We start from the raw sequence: 16,907 nt of genomic DNA on the forward strand, positions 1-16,907 counted from the left end.
GGCACCGGACTGAGCGCACCAGGCACCGGACTGAGCGCACCAGGCACTGGCATCCGAGAGCGCTGTGTGTGGAGTGCCCCCTGCCCAGGCGCCAGACTGGGCACTGGCACGGAACCGGCGAGAACAGTGGCCTGAGAACCCAACGCCCGGGCACCAGTGAACCCTGCGGACTCGGCACTGGACTGTGTCCCCCGGGCACTGGTGTTGAGTCCCTGCAGGCTGGGCTTTGGCAACCCCCCCCCCGTCCAGCTGGATCGGCGCTGGGCACCTGCGCGCTGCTGGCCGGGCGTCACTGAGGTTTGGATCTGCCCCTGCCCTGCTCCGTCCATCTGCCCTTCTCCTCTCACCTTGGCAACATGCTGCCCCGGCCGGTCCGCCTTCTGCACGGTAAGCGCCATTACCAGAGGGCACCTCGGATTCACCCCGGGGCCGGTGGGTCAGCTTGGGAGCCGCTGCTGGCTTGGCAGCATGGGGAGGATGGGATGGTGCTGAGGGGTGGTACCAGGTGGAGGGCAATGCTGGGGGGGCACAGATGGGGCGGTGTCGGGGTGGGAGGACACAGTGTCCTGGGTGAGGGGGACACGGACAGGCGAGTGCTGGCAGGGGGAGAGGGATAGTGCTGTGGGGATACAGGTGAGACATTGCTGAGTGGGGGACACAGCACCCTTGGGGGGCCACGTGACAGGGATGGAGGTAACAGTGCCCAGGCACTGACAGCACAGCTTCCTGGGGTGGGGTCGGGGGACACAAGCACCCTGGACGGGCATGGAAGGGGAGGGTGGGGCAGAGGATGGGAGGGTGTGGGGCAGCTGTGGACGAGAGGGTGCCAGGGGGCAGCAGGACACACAGCATTGGGTGCATGAGCAAGACAAGCCCTGGGGTGGGTGGGGATTGTTCGTGCCCAGGCCGGGGGGGGTGCAGGGCAGTGTGATGGGGAGGGAGAAGCCAGAGCAGCTCAGTCCACACTCTGTCTCCCCCACCCTGCGAGCACAAGGACAGGGAAGGGGGGAGCTGAGCACCAGGGGTGGTGCCACCCTCCTCGCCACACACCCAGCTGCTTAGTTCCCTGGGGGGGGCAGGCCAGGGAATGGGACATGGGGCCTTCCCCTCTAGGGGGCTCTGATTCAGCTGTGGCGATGAGGGGCTGGCTGGGGGGTGTTCTCCTCGACCCCCAAATGCACGGATCTGGTGGGGGGAGTTCCAGCTGCGCCCCCTGCGGGACAGGGCTGGGGTGGATGGGGGGCATGTTCTTCTCTGGGGTATTTGGTGCCCAGGGGCTGGTGACTCCAGCGCTGACTCAGCTGATGAGAGGGGGAGTGAAACAGATGGGTCGAGGGAGGGGGCAGATGGGGTGGGATTGGCAGGGGGGATACGAGGGGGCGAAGCGAGGATCAGAGGCGCTGAGCACACAAGGGGTGGGTCTGGTGTTGCCGCTCCCCTGGCACTGGGGGGTGGGGGTAGGCTGGGCAGCGCTGCCCCCTGCTGGCTTGGTCCTGGTGCCCCAGGCGTCTGATGCCATTTATAGCTGTTGCATTACGGAAGAGCTCCCACCGCAGCCAGCAGCTTATTTTGGGGGTCTTAAATTATGGACAAGCACGGAGCAGCTCCCGGCAGCACGGAGCCCCCTCGCCTGCATCACTCACTGCGTCACCACCCCACAGCCTCCCTACCAGCCTTCGCCCTGCTGGGGAGGGGGGGCGGATGTTCCTGGGGTATTGCCCCCCTCCCCGTCTGCTCCCCAGAGCCTTCATCCTCCCCACCATGCTCCTCTTCGGGGGGGCCCCTCAGCTGTGGAACCTTCTTTGCCAGCCAGCTGCCTCCTCGTAGGGCTCCCCCCTCCACATCTGTCTGAGCATCTGATCCAATGGGGACCACCCCTCACCCTCCATCCCCACCATCCTCTTCCTCCGTGGGAGGCTGGACTGCTCCCCCAGGCCTTAGATCTGCCCCTCCATTTCCCCTCCCCTTTTTCTGGTCCCCTTCACCCCAGGACTCACTGCCCTGGTGTTGACCCCCGCCCCATGCCCAGCAGAGTCTATACCCACCTCCCTGCTCCCCTCTTACCATGGCCAAGTGCCACATCCTGGGGACCCCGCTCCCCCAGTTCCGCTTCCTGGGTCGGTGGTTCCCCTGTTGGCTGGTCAGATGCTCAACTGGGCACGAGCTGGTGGGTCACAGATGCTGCCCCAGCCCTCAGCAGGGGAAAGAGGGGGATCGGACAGCCACATGGGAGCTACCTACAGTCACTGCAAAGAGCCAAGAAAGTGGCTGGAGGCCTGGAGATCTGGAAGGGCCTGGGGCATATGCCTGGGCAGGCATCTGGGGTGCTGGCATGGGGCCCACCGGGTAAGCAGGAGGGGAGAGGTAGCAGCTGTGCCAAACCCCCACCGCACTCCAGGGCCAGGCGCAGGAGGCAGGCAGGCTGGTGAAATGCAGACTGGGTGAGGGGTGCTATCCTGGCCTCCCTTTGAGGAGTGGAGTCGGACTCCAGTGAGGGACCCCTGCCCACTGGCTGGTAGCAGGGAGTGAATGGAGGGGGCAGCCCAACTAGGGCAGGTATGGGGGCTTGGGGGTTGGGGCAGGGAGAGAGAATAGGGCAGGCCTTGAGGGAGAGGAGCCCAGGGGCACAGACCATGCTGATGGCCATACAGGAGTAGGGGGGGGTAGGCTGAGAATCTTCCAGCCCTCCTCCCCCTCCTCCCTCCCTCGACCTGCACTTAGAGAGAGCCACAGGCCTGAATTATGGATGAGGCTCCTTGGGTTACAGCTGCCTGGCCAGGGGCGGGGGCCCAGAACAGCCCCCCCAGGCACTGGGCATTGCTGGACTCCTGCCCAGCCCCAGAGGAGTGCTAAGGAGGCACTGCTGGACCAGTGCTAAGGGGACACTGCTTAATCCTCTGAGCAGGATTAAGAGATCAGAATTCGGCTCCTCAAATTCCCAGAGAGAGACAGGAAGTGCCCCATACAGGGCCTGGGGGAACTTTCTCAACACCCCTCAGTGAGAGACAGGGAGTGGAGTGGGCAAGGAATGCTCATAGGCACTACCACACTGGGTCAGACCAATGGTCCATCTAGCCCAGTATCCTGTCTGCTGACATGGGCCGATGCCAGGTGCTTCAGAGGGAATGAACAGAACAGGGCAATTATCGCGTGATCCATCCCCTGCTGTTCAGTCCCAGCTTCTGGCAGTCAGAGGCTAGGGACACCCAGAGCGTGGGGTGATTGGGGTTGTCCTTGGGGAGCTCTAGGACTGTCCTGTACCTGACTGAGCCTGGGGGGGTCTGCGTGGGGGAGGTCCTGCCCGTGTGAGTGTGGGGATCTCCCCTTGAGTGAGCTATAGAGTCTCAGCCCAGCAAGGACACTCTCTCTCTCTCTCTCTCTCTCTCTCTCTCCCCCCCCCCTCCCCCAAAGCCCAGTGAGTGTGTGGCTGGAGCTGCCTTGTGGGGAGAGGAGCACGTGTGGGTCCTGAGTGGGGAAGGGGAGAGGAGGAGGCGGCGGAGGTGGTGTGAACAGGAATGGCAGCAGCTTGTCACTTGCTCTGGCATCAGCTGCCCACCTACACACGCTCTGGGCACATGCATTTGCACATGGGACACGCGCACCGAAGTGTTCACACGAGAACACACGGGCGTGTTTGCTGCCTGGGGTCAAGAGCACCCCAGGCCTGGGAATACCCACCCGTTCCCCCTGGGAATGGGAACTCTATATGGGAAGGTGCCCAAAGGACACCCCCCCCCCCTCACACACACACGCACGGGATCACACACATGCTTGCTTGGGTAGGAGAGCACGTGGGGGGCAGGGGCGTGGCCCCCTGCCGGGTGGGGGGTGGCCCTGGCTGGGTGGAGGGGGGGGGGGCCTCTGGTGCACTGGATGGCGCTGGTACAACAGCCCCTCTCACCTCCTGCCTCTCTGTTTTGCAGGCTCCGTCACTCCCCTCTTCTGCCTCCTGGTGCTGCTGGTGACCTTGCCCCCGGGGGCGCCCACCTGCCCCATGCTGTGCACCTGCTACTTCTCCCCACCCACGGTCAGCTGCCAAGCCAACAACTTCTCGTCGGTGCCCCTGGTGCTGCCCCCCAACGCCCAGCGCCTCTTCCTGCAGAACAACCTGATTGGGGCACTGCGGGCGGGCACCTTCGGGCCCAGCACCGTCACCCTCTGGCTTTACTCCAACAACATCTCCTCCATCCAGCCCGGCACTTTCCGCCACCTGCCCGCCCTGGAGGAGCTGGACCTGGGGGACAACCGCAACCTGCGCAGCCTGGACCCCGACACCTTCCGGGGGCTGGAGCGTCTGCAGTCCCTGCACCTCTACCGCTGCCAGCTCACCAGCCTGCCCAGCACCCTCTTCCGCAGCCTCTTCAGCCTCCAGTACCTGTACCTGCAGGAGAACAACCTGCTCTACCTCCAGGTGGGTGGGGGCAGGGATCCTGGCCACAGGGATGGACATGCGGATGCCCGTGCACCAGCCGCCGCAGTCGGGAACTCAGCTCGGCCTGGGACACTGGCTGGCTCCGGGGCTGGGGAATGGGATATGGGGCCTTTTCCCCCTAGGGGGCACCAGCTCCAGTCCTGCTGAGCTGGGGCTTCGGCTGCGCTCCCCACCTGTCCTCTCGCCGGGCGTCCAGCTGCCCGGCGGATGCAGCTCCCCTCCCCCACTCTCCTGCAGGCAGGCCGGGGGGAGCAGAGGGGCTCTTTGGTGCCTTGCCAGCCAGCTACTCTCAAACCACAGTCCATCCGGCCCCGGGCGCTGCGGCTCCTCCACAGAAAGAAGCAGCCCGGCCCTGCAGCCTGCCCGAGCGGGGGGGATGGGGGAGGCGAGGAGAGGAGAGGGAGTCCCTGCCAGACAGCACTGCCTCCAGCATAGCATGCCCTGCCCTGCAGAGCTCACAGGGCCGGGAGCTGGGTGGTTAGGGGGCAAAGCTTGTGCCATGTCATCTGACTTAATTACCATCCCTCCCTCCCTCTCACTGTCATCTCGCCCCTCCTCCCTTCCTCCAACCCCTCTCTCTCTCCATCCCTCTGTGTCCTCTCTCTTCCTCTCCTCCTGCTTTCCTTCCACCTCCCTCCATCATCCCTGGGTCCTTCCTTCCATTCCTCCCCCTCTACTCCACCATCCACCCTTCCCTTCCTCCATCCACCTTCCATCTATTCCTCCCTCCATCCATCCATCTCTACCCCTCCTCTCTCCCTTCTTTCTACCCCCTCTCTGTCCATCTGTCCTTCCTTCCATCCCTCCCCTCCTTCCTTCTACCCCCACTCCATCTATCCATCTCTACCCCTTCTCTCCTCCTCTCTCCCCTCCTTTCTTTCTTTTTTCTACTCGGCTCTCCATCCACCCTCCTTTCTCCCCGCTCTCCATCCCTCCCACCTTGATCTCTCAGGATGACCTGTTTGTGGACCTGGCCAACCTGAGCCACCTCTTCCTGCACGGGAACAAGATCCGTGTGCTGTCGGAGCACGTGTTCCGGGGGCTGTGGGGGCTGGACCGGCTGCTGCTGCACGTCAACCGGCTGCACTTGGTGCACCGCTGGGCCTTCCGGGACCTGGCCAAGCTCACCATCCTCTACCTGTTCAACAACAGCCTGGCGACGCTGCCGGGCGAGACGCTGGCCGAGCTGCCCTCGCTGGAGTTCCTGCGCCTCAACAACAACCCCTGGGCCTGCGACTGCCGTGCCCGCTCCTTGTGGGCCTGGTTCCAGCGCGCCCGCGTCTCCAGCTCGGCCGTGGCCTGCGCCACCCCGCCGGAGCGCCAGGGTCGCGACCTGCGCCACCTGAGCCAGGCTGATTTCAGAGACTGCCCCCCGGCCAATCACGCCCCGGCCCGGCCTGCGGGGGGCACCAAGCCCAAGTGGGGTGGGGAGGCCGAGGCGGGCCGGCCCCGCAGCAACAGCTCCTCCAACCACCTGTACGGGCTGGGGGAAGCCGGGGCGCCCCCTGCCGACCCCTCCTCCTTCTACCGGGACCTGCCGGCCAGCGACATCCGCAGCCCCAAGTACGACTCCCCCACGGAGGTGGACTACTGGGCCGGCTATGGTAGTGAGGAGGGCCGGCTCAAGGAGGGCTGCGCCGGGCCCGGCTGCTCCCCGCTGGACTCTGGGGCCTGTCGGCCAGGTATCCTGCCCGCAGCCCTCCCCCCACTCCTGCTGCTGCTGCTGGGGCCCCCCCGGCTCTGACCCGGCCCCACCAGACTGAACAAGGACAGCGACGATAGGAGGGGAGGACAGGCCCTCAATAACCCCCCGTGGCACTGAGACTGAGGGGGGCAGCCCTGAGCCCCCGTTCCGGGACTGAGCCTGCCTTGTTTCTCCCCACCCACACCCCTGCCCTTGTGGGCAGCTGGCTGGTGGAAACGTGGAGTTTGGGTAACGAGGGCTTTCCCCATGCCCAGTGGGTTCCTGCTGCTTGTCTGCTTTTGGATGGGAGGCCACCAGTGCAAACAGGACCCCCAAGGAACCCTCTGCTGGCACCCCCAACCTCCCCCCCCCCGGGGCCCCCCCCCCCCCCGGGAACCCCCCCCCCCCACCCCCCCCCTCTCCCCCCCCCCCCCCCACCCCCATGGACCTTTCCATGCTAGCCCCCAACCCCATTGATGTTACTCACTGCCCCGCCCCCCGCACCATCTCTCCACCCTTGGTAGAGCCCCCCCACTTCCTACCTGACAAGCTGTGCAAGAGGACCAGCTGTTGGATGCCTCCTCCCCCCAGGGGCCCACAGCATGGCCCTTAGGAGTTAGAGCCCCCCTCCTGCTGGAGAGAGAGGGGATCAGTGTCCTTCTAATCCACCCCCATTGTCCCCTCCAAGCCACACCACCCCCTGCTCCTACATGCCCACAACTGTCCCCCCAGCCCATTGCCTGCACCCCTATAATCCCCACTCCAAGCTACTGCCTCCCCCCCAACACCAACCCAGAGAGAGAGAGCGAGCAGTGTCCCCTCCCCCACAGTGCACCTCTCTAACCCACTGCCCCCAGCCCTTTCTTTCCCTCTCTCACAGGACACCCCCACCTCTCCCCCCAGCTCCATGTTCCTGGACTGGCCCTCAGGGCTGCACGCTCGTTTCTTCTCCCCCCTCCCCTGAGTCTGGTGGGGTCCCGCCCCAAACCCTGCTCTGCGGCTCTGACCGCCCCCTTTGCCGACACGTCTGATGCTGGATGTTTTTCTGCTGCTCGCCCCGCCCCCCTTCGAACAAGCAAAAAAAAAAGGGGTTGGAAAATTATTTATTAAAAAAAATTCTATTATTTTAGACCCGTTTGTCGGACTTAGTCACTCGGGCGCGTGGGCAGCAGCTGCTTCGGAGTCCAGTTCCTGAGCGTGGCCGCTCCTGCCCGGGCAGCACAGGGGTGTTCAGATTGCTGGCTCCCGGCTCGCTCTCTGGATCCCATCTCAGGCCAGGAGGGTGCCAAACCCAAGACTGGTGGGTCTGAGAATTGATGGGGTAGGTGCCCTCCTTACCAGCGCCTCATGCCAGCTGGCACAGATTCCCCTCTCTCCCCCCCCCCCACCCCCTCCAGAGCAAGCACAGACTCAGCAGGCAGAGGAGGGGAGCAGCTCTGGCAGCTTTTGGTCGCTTGCCCCCCAAAATCTCCGCTCTCATTTCAAAACAGCAGCTTCTGTCTCCTGAAGCTGGCAATGATTTGGGGGGATCCTGGTGGCCCCCCACCAGTCCCTGCCCCTTCTGACTATCCCCGTTGCAGGCTCTGGCTCTCAGCATTGTAGAGAGAACCTCACAGAGGCGTAACACATGTGTGATGCTGCCTGAGTCTGCAGCCAGCCTGAGCCAATTGCCTTGGGGGTTTCCCTTTCAACTGAGTAGGCTGTTAACTCTGGAACCCAATGATGGTGATCACACAGCAAATGACATGAACTTGTGGGTTGCTGCCCAAAGCCCCCTGCCAGGCATCCACCTTCAGGGGCCTGGCACACGTGGACCCCATGTTTGCTCATGTTCTCTTGCCCCACTGCACTTCTGTCTCCCCCATTATTTGGGTCGGGGCAGGGTGAGCATGAGGTGGAGGTGAGGGGTGGGGTGGGGGTGGTCACATGGGGATGGGGGTTAGAGGTCAGTTGCTGGTGTGGGGTGAGGCAGGGTCAAGGCAGGGTCGCTGTGGAGGTGTAGGCAGGCCTGGCACTGCGCCAGAGGAGGGGGCTCTGCCTTTCCAGGTCATGTCCTTCTCATGAAATATTCAGGACCCCTCTTGCAGAACAGCAGCACAAGCCCGGGAGCAAGGCTGCGTGAAAGACCCTTCCCCCAGGGAACCCCGGCGCTCCCTTCCCCCACCCGCAGCCAGCGGGCGCCTCATGTCCCACCCCTGCCCCTCACGTGGCTCAAGGGGGCCTGGCCAGCCATGGGGGGGAGAACAGAGCCCAGCCCAGAGCAGCCAGCCAGGGGGGACGGGTCTGGCCTGGTACAGCAAGCGAAGGGGCACAGCTTTTGTGTTTACAAGAGGAGTTAAAGCTGCACGGGGCTGGGACCGGCTCAGCCTCCCCTCGCCAGCTGGCTGGTGTGAGCCACCGCGTGAGGGGCTCTAGCCCAGAGCTAGCTTCTCCCCTCCTTCCCCCTCCTGAAAAAACCCCACTTGGCTGAGGGGCAGCTAAGGTAGCTCAGTGCATCTGTCTCTCTCAGCACATCTCTGGCCCCCTCCCATCTCCATCTGTAATGTAGTTACCAGTTACCATGCAGCAGGGCTATCCTCCCCATCGTACAGAGGGAAACTGAGGCACAGCGAGGCTCTGTGCACTGATGCAATTCCCCTCCCCTCAAAAGGAAAGTTTTCTGAAATAATGCCCCTGGGTGGGAAGCTAATGGGAACGGAGTCTAACCAGAGGGAGTGCTGCATGCCTGAGTCTTCAGGCAGCCTGAAACAACAGCCCTAGCATGGGTACTAGCCACCCTGATTCATCACATGGGAGCTGTTGATTCTGGAGCCTACTGATGACCCTTGTGGTGCCAACCCAATGAAACACGGCTCTGCTGATGATCAAAGTGAGTGAGGAAGCAGAGGAAGGATGGAGAGAGACTCGTTTTCCTGGGGGTGGGGCTTGGTTTGGGGGGCAGGGCTTGGGAGGATGCAGCTCAACCACAGTGCAGCGTGGTGGAGTGGTAAGCGAGGTCTGCCCAGCCCCTGCTTTGGCAGCTGCTGCCAGCCCCAAATTCACTCGCCCTGTCCCTCCCACAGTGTTACACTCTCCTGCACAACAGCTGTGAACACACGTGCAGCTGAAGGTGAGGAGGCAGGCCCTTTAAATCAGGTGGGGGAGAAAGGCACCAGAAAGGCAATGTGGCTGGCCCTTTAAAGGGGGGAGGGCATGGGCGAGGCAGCTGGGAAGGATGGGGCTGGCCCTTTAAACCCTTTAAATCAGTGAGACAGGATGCAGTAACGTAGCTAGCGGGGTTCAGGGGAAGCGGCTGCTTCCCCTGACCACATTCCCCAAAAGTGGCGCCGGCGGAACAGGGCCGCGGGCTGGCTCCTGGCGCTCCGGGCGGCCGGCGGAACGGGGCCGCGGGCTGGCTCCCGGTGCTCCAGCCGGCCGGCAGAATGGGGCCGCGAGCTCCCGGGACTCCGGTCCTGAGAGCGTGGCCGGGGGTCTCGGTGCCCCGGACAGCGCTCTGGATGGGGAAGCGGGGTGGCCCTGCGCATGCGCCGCTCCGTCTTTTGGCGGCATTTTGGCGTATGTGCAGGGCCGCCGAAATGCCACCGAAGGACCGGCGCCTTTTTTCTCCGCTGCTCCTCCTCGGCTGCAACCCTGGCTACACCACTGACAGGATGGAGCTTGCAGCTGGGGTCAAGGCCAGGCCCAGTGCCTGCCAGCAGGGAGCACAGCCACATACCATGGGGAGCAGCAGTGGGGATCTGGGATCCCTGTAGCACCCCAAAGCTGCCCCCAGCAGATCTTCATAGCCAGTGCCCGCTGCACATCGAACTCCCTGTCACTCAGCCACGCAGAGCCCGGCTCAAGCCAGTAACCGCCCAGCTGGTGGCTCCCAGGCTGCTACCTTGTTCTCCAGAGACTGGGCCAGGCGCCGGCGGTGCAGAAACGCCTGGGAAACGTATCGGGGACAGGGAGACACATAACACAAGGGCCCAAGGCAGATCTCCATGGCTATGTTCTCTGGCAGGCCAAGCCCCGGGAATAACGTCACCGCAGAGTCACGAGATGGGAAGGTGTGACCGAGCTGTGAGCATTCAGGATCAGCCCAATGGGCAACATGGCCCAGTGGCTAGAGCACTCAGGACTCCTGGGTTCTATTCCTGGCTCTTCTGCATGACTTCAGGCAAGTCACTTTCCCTTCTGGGCCTCAGTTTCCCCTCCCACTCCTTATCCATTCAGGCTGTGAGCTCCTTGAGGCAAGGGCTGTCTCTCATTGTGTGTCTGTGCAGCGCCTGGCACAAAGAGGACCCTGATCTTGGCTCAGGTCTGTGCAGCATCCAGCACAACAGGGACCCCAACCCTGGTGGGGGTCTGGGCAGCACCTGGCACAAGGGGGGCCCTGATCTCGGGGGTGGTCTGCGGAGTGCCTGTCATTGCACGGTGCCCTGGTTGCTGCCTTTAGGTGCTGCAAATAGTAATGTTCTCTCCCACTCCCCGTGACAGGAGAGAGCCGGGCAGCCTCTACCGGGGGTCATCAGGGAATTTGGCCTCCTTGCCACAACCCATTGGGCAGCCATGCGATCTCCCATTGGTGAAGTTCCAATTTAATGGCCTGAACAGCTGTTCGCTGGGGGGATCAGGGGGATTAAGCGGCAGGAAAGCAAAAGATAAACATCTTCAATGGTTTTATATCTTAAAGCCATAAGGCTATTAGAGAGTATGGGACACGATTCAGGGAGACAGTGGCACTGTAGGGATCCCCTTAGCCCGGCAGCTGGTGGGACCGGCCAGGGGTGCTGATCAAAGCTATGGTCTCGCTGCCTGATGGGACCAACCTCCCTGTGGTAATACCAGGGGGGTAGATCCCCCCCCCTTGGTGGGGCTTGTGAAGGAACAAGAGCCGTAGCGCAGGCCCAGCCCAGCCAACGGCCCTCACGCCCTAGAACATCTCCTGTGAATGCAGCATGGTGCCTGCCCAGCATGCTGGCATGGGTCTCCCCTGCCCTATAGCACCAAGCCAAGGTGGTCTATAGGGGCCGGGGCCGAGGGATGACTCAAAGAAGGGGGAAGATGGGAGCCTCTTAGCCCGGCAGTGTGGGGCGGTGCGGGGAGGGGGGGGGGGGGGGTGAGGAAAAATGGCCCATGCACCCAGCTTCTGAGCTGGAGAGCAAGCACATGGGGCTGGGGGCAGCTGATGCCCATACAGGGGTGTGAGGAGACAGGCAAAGGAAGAGCAGGTATTTAGCTTAACAAAGAGCAGGTTATGAGGCTGACTTGGTCACAGCCTAACTGTACTCACGTGGGGAACAGAGATTTACTAATGGGCTCTTCAGTCTAGCAGGGAAAGATCTAACCCGATCCAATGGCTGGGAGCTGAAGCGAGACAAATTCAGCCTGGTCATGTTTAACAGAGACAGTAATTAGCCATTGGACCTTGTGCGGTGGGTTCTCCAGCCCAAGAGGGGCTGCCCTGGGAATGATCTGGGGGCAGGTCTCTGGCCCATGTTTACACAGGAGATCGGACCGAGAGGATCACAATGGTCCGGTCTGGCCTTGGCACCTAGGAGGGAGCCAGGAGTCCAGGGAGCCAGGCCTTGGGATGATCAGGTATCAGAGTCTGGGCAGGAGAAGAAACCAACTGCAACTGGACAGCACATTGGGGCTGCCCATGTCTGGGGGTGCCATGCCCAGGGTAACAGGCTGAAGGGTAGGAAAGAGACAGGCCCCCAGGGGCAGACCGATCCCACCTCCCCCCACGACCAATTCACGCACTGCAATAAGAGTCAACTCCCCCTGCTCCCAGTGATCCTCTCTGTGATCATGTGTCCCAGGACTGGGCCTGCTTCCCCCTCCTCACTTCTGGGGGAGAACCCCTTGGTTAGCCCACCACTGCCCTCCGCTGTGTGTCATGGGCCCCATACTTCTCCCAGCGATTGACAAGGCCCGGATTGTCCCAGTGCTGGGGTGTGGGAGGGGCAGTCTCTGGGCAGGGGGCACTGGCAGGGCAGGTTACAGCCACGCTCTCCCTGTGTCTGGCCCAGATTCCCAGGCCCCCTGTGCCCAGAGCACAGCACCGCCTGTGACATCACAGCAGCTCACTGACCCACTTTCCAGCCAGTCAGCGAGCCCCACGAGCGCCGGGTCCCTGGGACGCAGGGCACTTCCCGCACGCACCAATGCACACACACAATGATACACACTGACACACACACACACAGTGACATGCACACACACACCGATGCACACGCACTCACGATACGCCCAGAAACATTAGATACACATGCCCACACACGGAGAGACACGCAATGGACACTGCTGCGGGGAAGCACGCAGCGCTGTGGTCAGGCTGGCACTGCTGCGGGGGATAATAGCAGCACCATGGGCAGCTGGCACTGCTGCGGGGAAGCTCGCTGCACTGTGGTCAGGTGGCACTGCTGCGGGGGATGATCGCAGCACCATGGGCATGCTGGCACTGCTATGGAGAAGCTCACAGCACTGTGGGCAGCTGGCACTGCTGCGGGGAAACTCACAGCACCATAGGCAGGCTGGCATTGCTGCGGGGGATGATCGCAGGCAGCACTGTAGGCAGGCTGGCACTGCTGTGGGGAAGCTCGCAGCTCCGTGGGCAAGCTGGCAGAGCTGAAGTCTGTAAGGTGACCCATGCCAGCGGCTGTGCAGACAATGCAGGGGGTCAGGTTACCAGCATGAATGTTTAATGCCCCACGGCCCTGTCAGACCTTCCGAAACCCTAGAGGTGCCACTCACCTTACACCCCCCACACACACTCCAGCTGGGCCCTTCCCCCCACAACCAAGCAGCGGAGCCCCCCGCGCCGCCGCCCACCTCCAACTGCCTCCATGATTCATTGCCCCTCCTCCAGTTTCTGGGCTCTCCCGATCCTATCTCTGTGCCCCCCCCCCACTGCCTCTGTACCCCCCGATCTTGTCTCTGGCCCCCCTCCCCACAACCTCCCTACACATGGACCCCATGAAACCATTTTGCCCCAAGTAACGGGGGGGGGCAGTAGGGCCCAGCCTGCCCAGAACATAGCCAAGGGCCCTCTATCCCCCCCTTTCCCTCTCTCTCCATCCCCCGTCTCTCTCCTGCCCCCCCCTTGCGGGGTGACCCCTGGTCTTGCGGGCTCAGCTCTTTCTCTTCCCTGGGGACAGTCCCTTCATCATCCTGCCCAGATCTGCACACCAAGCCTGGCCTGTCCTCCGCTGTCCCGCGCACACACCTGCCTGCCCTCCTCCCCCTGGGGAGCACAACGGACTGGCCCCGCACCCCCCCCCCCCCCCCCCAAAGGAGATGAGTGGGAGTTAACCCTTCCCATGCTGGTCGGGGCATACCAGGAAGAACCCTTCCCTCCAGGGGTGGGGGGAGCAGTCAAAGACGAGGCGATCCCTTTGGGGGGGGAGAAGACCAGCCTCAGTTATTGATGCTATTGGATGCCTGACCCCCCCCCCATGACCTCTGGTGCCCACCCCATGCACCCAGAACACCCCTTGCCAGTGTGCGCCTGCCTGCTCAGTGTGGGGAGGGCGGGAGGAGAGGCATAGGCTGGAGAAACGGGGGGCAGGCACACTGGGGAGGAGAGATGTCCCTAGGACACTGGAGTTTACACCCCACAGTGCCACCCTTCTCGGAGCGATCAGCTCAGGCTCTGTGCAGACTCAGGCAGTGTGTCAGTTGCACATGGGGCTGTTCATGTCACTTGCAGCGATGGGCTCAGGCTCTGTGCAGACTCAGGCAGTGTGTCAGTTACACACGGGGCTGTTCACACCCCTCCCAGCAATGGGCTCAGGCTCTCTGTAGACTCAGGTAGTGTGTCAGTTACACACGGGGCTCTTCACACCCCTCCCAGTGATTGGCTCAGGCGCTGTGCAGCCCCAGGCAGGATCACTGCATCGCTCACACCGGGGTCACAATTTGATGCATTTCCCGAAGGCAAGGAACTTGCTTCTTTTTTTTTAACGGCCAGCGGAGCCGGATGCAAACCCAGGAATCCTAGGCTGGGGCTGCAGCTGCAGCTTGGCTCCGCAGCACCTGGGCCTGAATCCAGAGGCCCTCACCTAAAGTGATGGACGTGGGGGGGGGGGCAGCTGAATCTCCTCCCTCCCCTGCCCTGTCACCCAGGAGCCGGGCCTGGCTGGAGCTAAGGCAGGGCCATGCCGGGAGCCGCGCTGAGGTGGGTGCCCCCCCCCAGGATCCCAGCCATGAAATGGGCAGGCTAGTGCAGGGTGTGCTGGGCAGGTGGGGTGAACCCAGGGCACGCTGGTGGGCACTCTCCTCCCCCCTCTCCCCCCCATGGCCCCATGCGGGGTAGGAGGGGGTTGGCAGCCCCTGAAGTGCCCACCTGGCACACGCAGGCCCCTGCCCTCCTGCTGTGATACTGCCTGCTCCCCATTGTCTCCCCTCCCCCCTTTTGTGCCCCTCCCCCTGCCCTCCCACCCCTCTATGGTCCCTTCCCCCAGCTCACGCCGCCCCCCCTCCTGTGGTGCAAGCCCAACACCTTGCCAGGCGTTTGCAGCCCTGACTAAGCGAGAACCTCCCACTCGCAGCGCCTGGCCTGTGTTAACCCTTGCCTGACCCCACTCCAGCTGTGCTGCTGGGGGGGGTTCCCTTGCTGGGAAGGGGGTGCGATGACACAGAGAGCTCGGGGGAGGTGTGCCCCCCTTCCCAACCAGGACAGGGTATGCTGGGGGGCACGGACAGAAAGAGCCGTGGAGGGAGCAGGGGGGGGGGAGCCATGTGTATGTGGGGCAGAGTTTTCCCCCTGGCAGAGCTGCACCAGGGCCCCCCAGTGCCCACTGGCAGGGCAGTGCCCAGAGGGCTCAGATTCCCTGCTCAGGGACCCCTATCTCGATGGCCTTGGGCAGTGAGGATGCTTAGAGGGGGCAGCCTCACCCCCTGGATTCTTGGGGGGGGGCAGAGGTGTTGGGGGGGTGGCTCAGCCCTGCTCCCTGGCTTCAGTCCTCCTCTGTGATCCCTTTGCCATGGTCCACCCAACACGCAGCCCTTTCGCAGCATCTATTAGCTGCAAAAATCCCCTTTCCCTTTTCTAGCCCCTCCCGGCGCCTTCATTTGCTCATCGCTGCCTCCTGCCCCCATGCCAACTTCGGGGGGAGGAGTCCAGCCCTCCCCCCTCTAACAACATCTGGGCTCTTCCCCACATGTCCAAGCCCCTCCTCCCCCAGCCAGCCCTCCCCTCCCAGCCCTGCAATGAGCAATCAGGAGTCCCTACGGGAATGGGGTCCCCTTGCCGCACCAGGGTGTGGGTTGCAGGCAGACAGAGCGGGGTGTGGGGGGCATGCTGCTGTGAGGGAGACCCACCACCAAGGCTGATCTGACCCCCAAGGGCACAGGGGCCTGTCCTGGTGCCCTAGGCATTAGTGCCCAGTGCTGCTCATCTCTCCCTGCCCTGACCGCAGACGGTGCCCGTCTACACAGCAGCCAATTGGGAGATGCCATTCCTGGTCCCTGCCTGCCAACATCCAGCTCTGCTGGGCCTGACCCCTCAAGGGTTAATACTGGGGGCTGCCTTCCCAGGGAACCAAGACAATCCGGGGGCGGGGCAGGGTGCCCTGTGGCCTGGGGACCCCAGCCCGATTGCCCCCTCCCCAGGAGGGTCAGTTTCCTTGTGCCCCTGCTTGGAGAGAGACCACACCACGTATGTGACTGTGCCAGCCCCAGATGGGGGGGAACTGGGGCCCCCACAATGACCCCCCAGCCCCTCCCCACTAGGCCCATGGCCCCCCTTCGGGTGCTGGGATTAGAAGGGGCGCAGTCCGGCTTCTTCTAATAATCTTCCCGGCAAGGGGAATTACTTCCTCCTGCAGGGATTAGCATGGGCAGGGAGAGGGAAGTGAAGGGCTCTGGCTGGGCCGGGAGGGGGGCGGGGGGGCGGTGTGGGAAGGGGGCCTACCCCGATTGCCTGGCTGCCTCCCCACGGCTCTGCAGCAGATCGGGGAGGTGTGGCATGGTGCCACGCCCCGGGGTGGTCTGTCCCCGACAAGCAGTGTGGTGCTTCCACTGCCAGGCGGGCGGCCCAGCTCTGACCACTTGGGCTGGGCCTGAGGCTGCCGGGTGAGACCCCCTCACACACCTCCCCCAACTGGTGTCTGCGCTCCCCAGGGCTGCGGCATGGCAGGCCCCTGTGCCCGTGGGAAGATGGCCCACCCAGGATGGGCAGCATGGGCGGTCTGGTATGGTGCTGCAGCACCACCGGCATGACATGCACCCGCTGGCATCCACAGCTTCACCCATGGATTGAGTGGGCACCAGCCAAGCCCCTGCCCCAGCCCAGCTGATGTTGTGGGTGGAGATCTCCCTGGGCAGCCAGCCACTCATGGCCCATTGCTCCTGTCCCCTGCTCCCGCTGCCCCCACGGGCAACGGGCTCTGTGCCCCATCCCTAATGGGCTCTGGGTACAACTGCTCTGGGAAGAACTGGGACAGGATCCTGGCCTCTCGGCACATGAAATAACCTCAGTGCGAGACAATAGTGAGAAGGGACGTATAACACAAGGGGTCACTGTGGGGGCAGCCAACCCTAGTGTGGGGGCACAAGGCCTAGTGAAACCCAACCAGTGAGAGAGGAGTGGTGTCTAGTGGGTACAGTGGGAGGAGGGGCTGGGAGCCAGGATTCCTGGGTTCTATCATTAGCTCTGGGAGGGGAGTGGGGTCTAATGGATCGAGTAGAAGTGGGACTGGGAGTCAGGACTTCCTGGTTCCGGCACTGACATGCATCTCCCTGCCATCCATTGGCATGAACTGAGATGGCAGCCACCAGCATGGTGCTGGATTAGAGAAAAGA

General features: G+C 63.2%; 1 protein-coding gene across 1 annotated transcript; it reads left to right on the plus strand.

Moving 5' to 3' along the window:
- The first annotated feature begins 356 nt into the window (after nt 1-356).
- Nucleotides 357-6,176, plus strand: RTN4RL2 (reticulon 4 receptor like 2). Its single transcript, XM_026661163.1, has 3 exons — nt 357-387; nt 3,924-4,411; nt 5,385-6,176. Exons 1-3 carry the CDS (start codon nt 357-359, stop codon nt 6,174-6,176), a joined length of 1,311 nt encoding a protein of 436 aa, XP_026516948.1.
- The last annotated feature ends 10,731 nt before the right edge of the window (nt 6,177-16,907 follow it).

Source organism: Terrapene carolina, unplaced genomic scaffold (assembly GCF_002925995.2).
Source record: "Terrapene carolina triunguis isolate 2854851 unplaced genomic scaffold, T_m_triunguis-2.0 Scaffold926, whole genome shotgun sequence".
In the NCBI taxonomy this organism is placed as follows: domain Eukaryota; kingdom Metazoa; phylum Chordata; order Testudines; family Emydidae; genus Terrapene; species Terrapene triunguis.

Bases quoted from the DNA above. Each gene is read 5' to 3' on its own strand.
- RTN4RL2 (XM_026661163.1), top strand. From the start codon at position 357: ATGCTGCCCCGGCCGGTCCGCCTTCTGCACG. The intron at 388-3,923 runs GTAAGCGCCATT...TCTGTTTTGCAG, and splicing joins GCCGGTCCGCCTTCTGCACG to GCTCCGTCACTCCCCTCTTC. The intron at 4,412-5,384 runs GTGGGTGGGGGC...TTGATCTCTCAG, and splicing joins ACAACCTGCTCTACCTCCAG to GATGACCTGTTTGTGGACCT.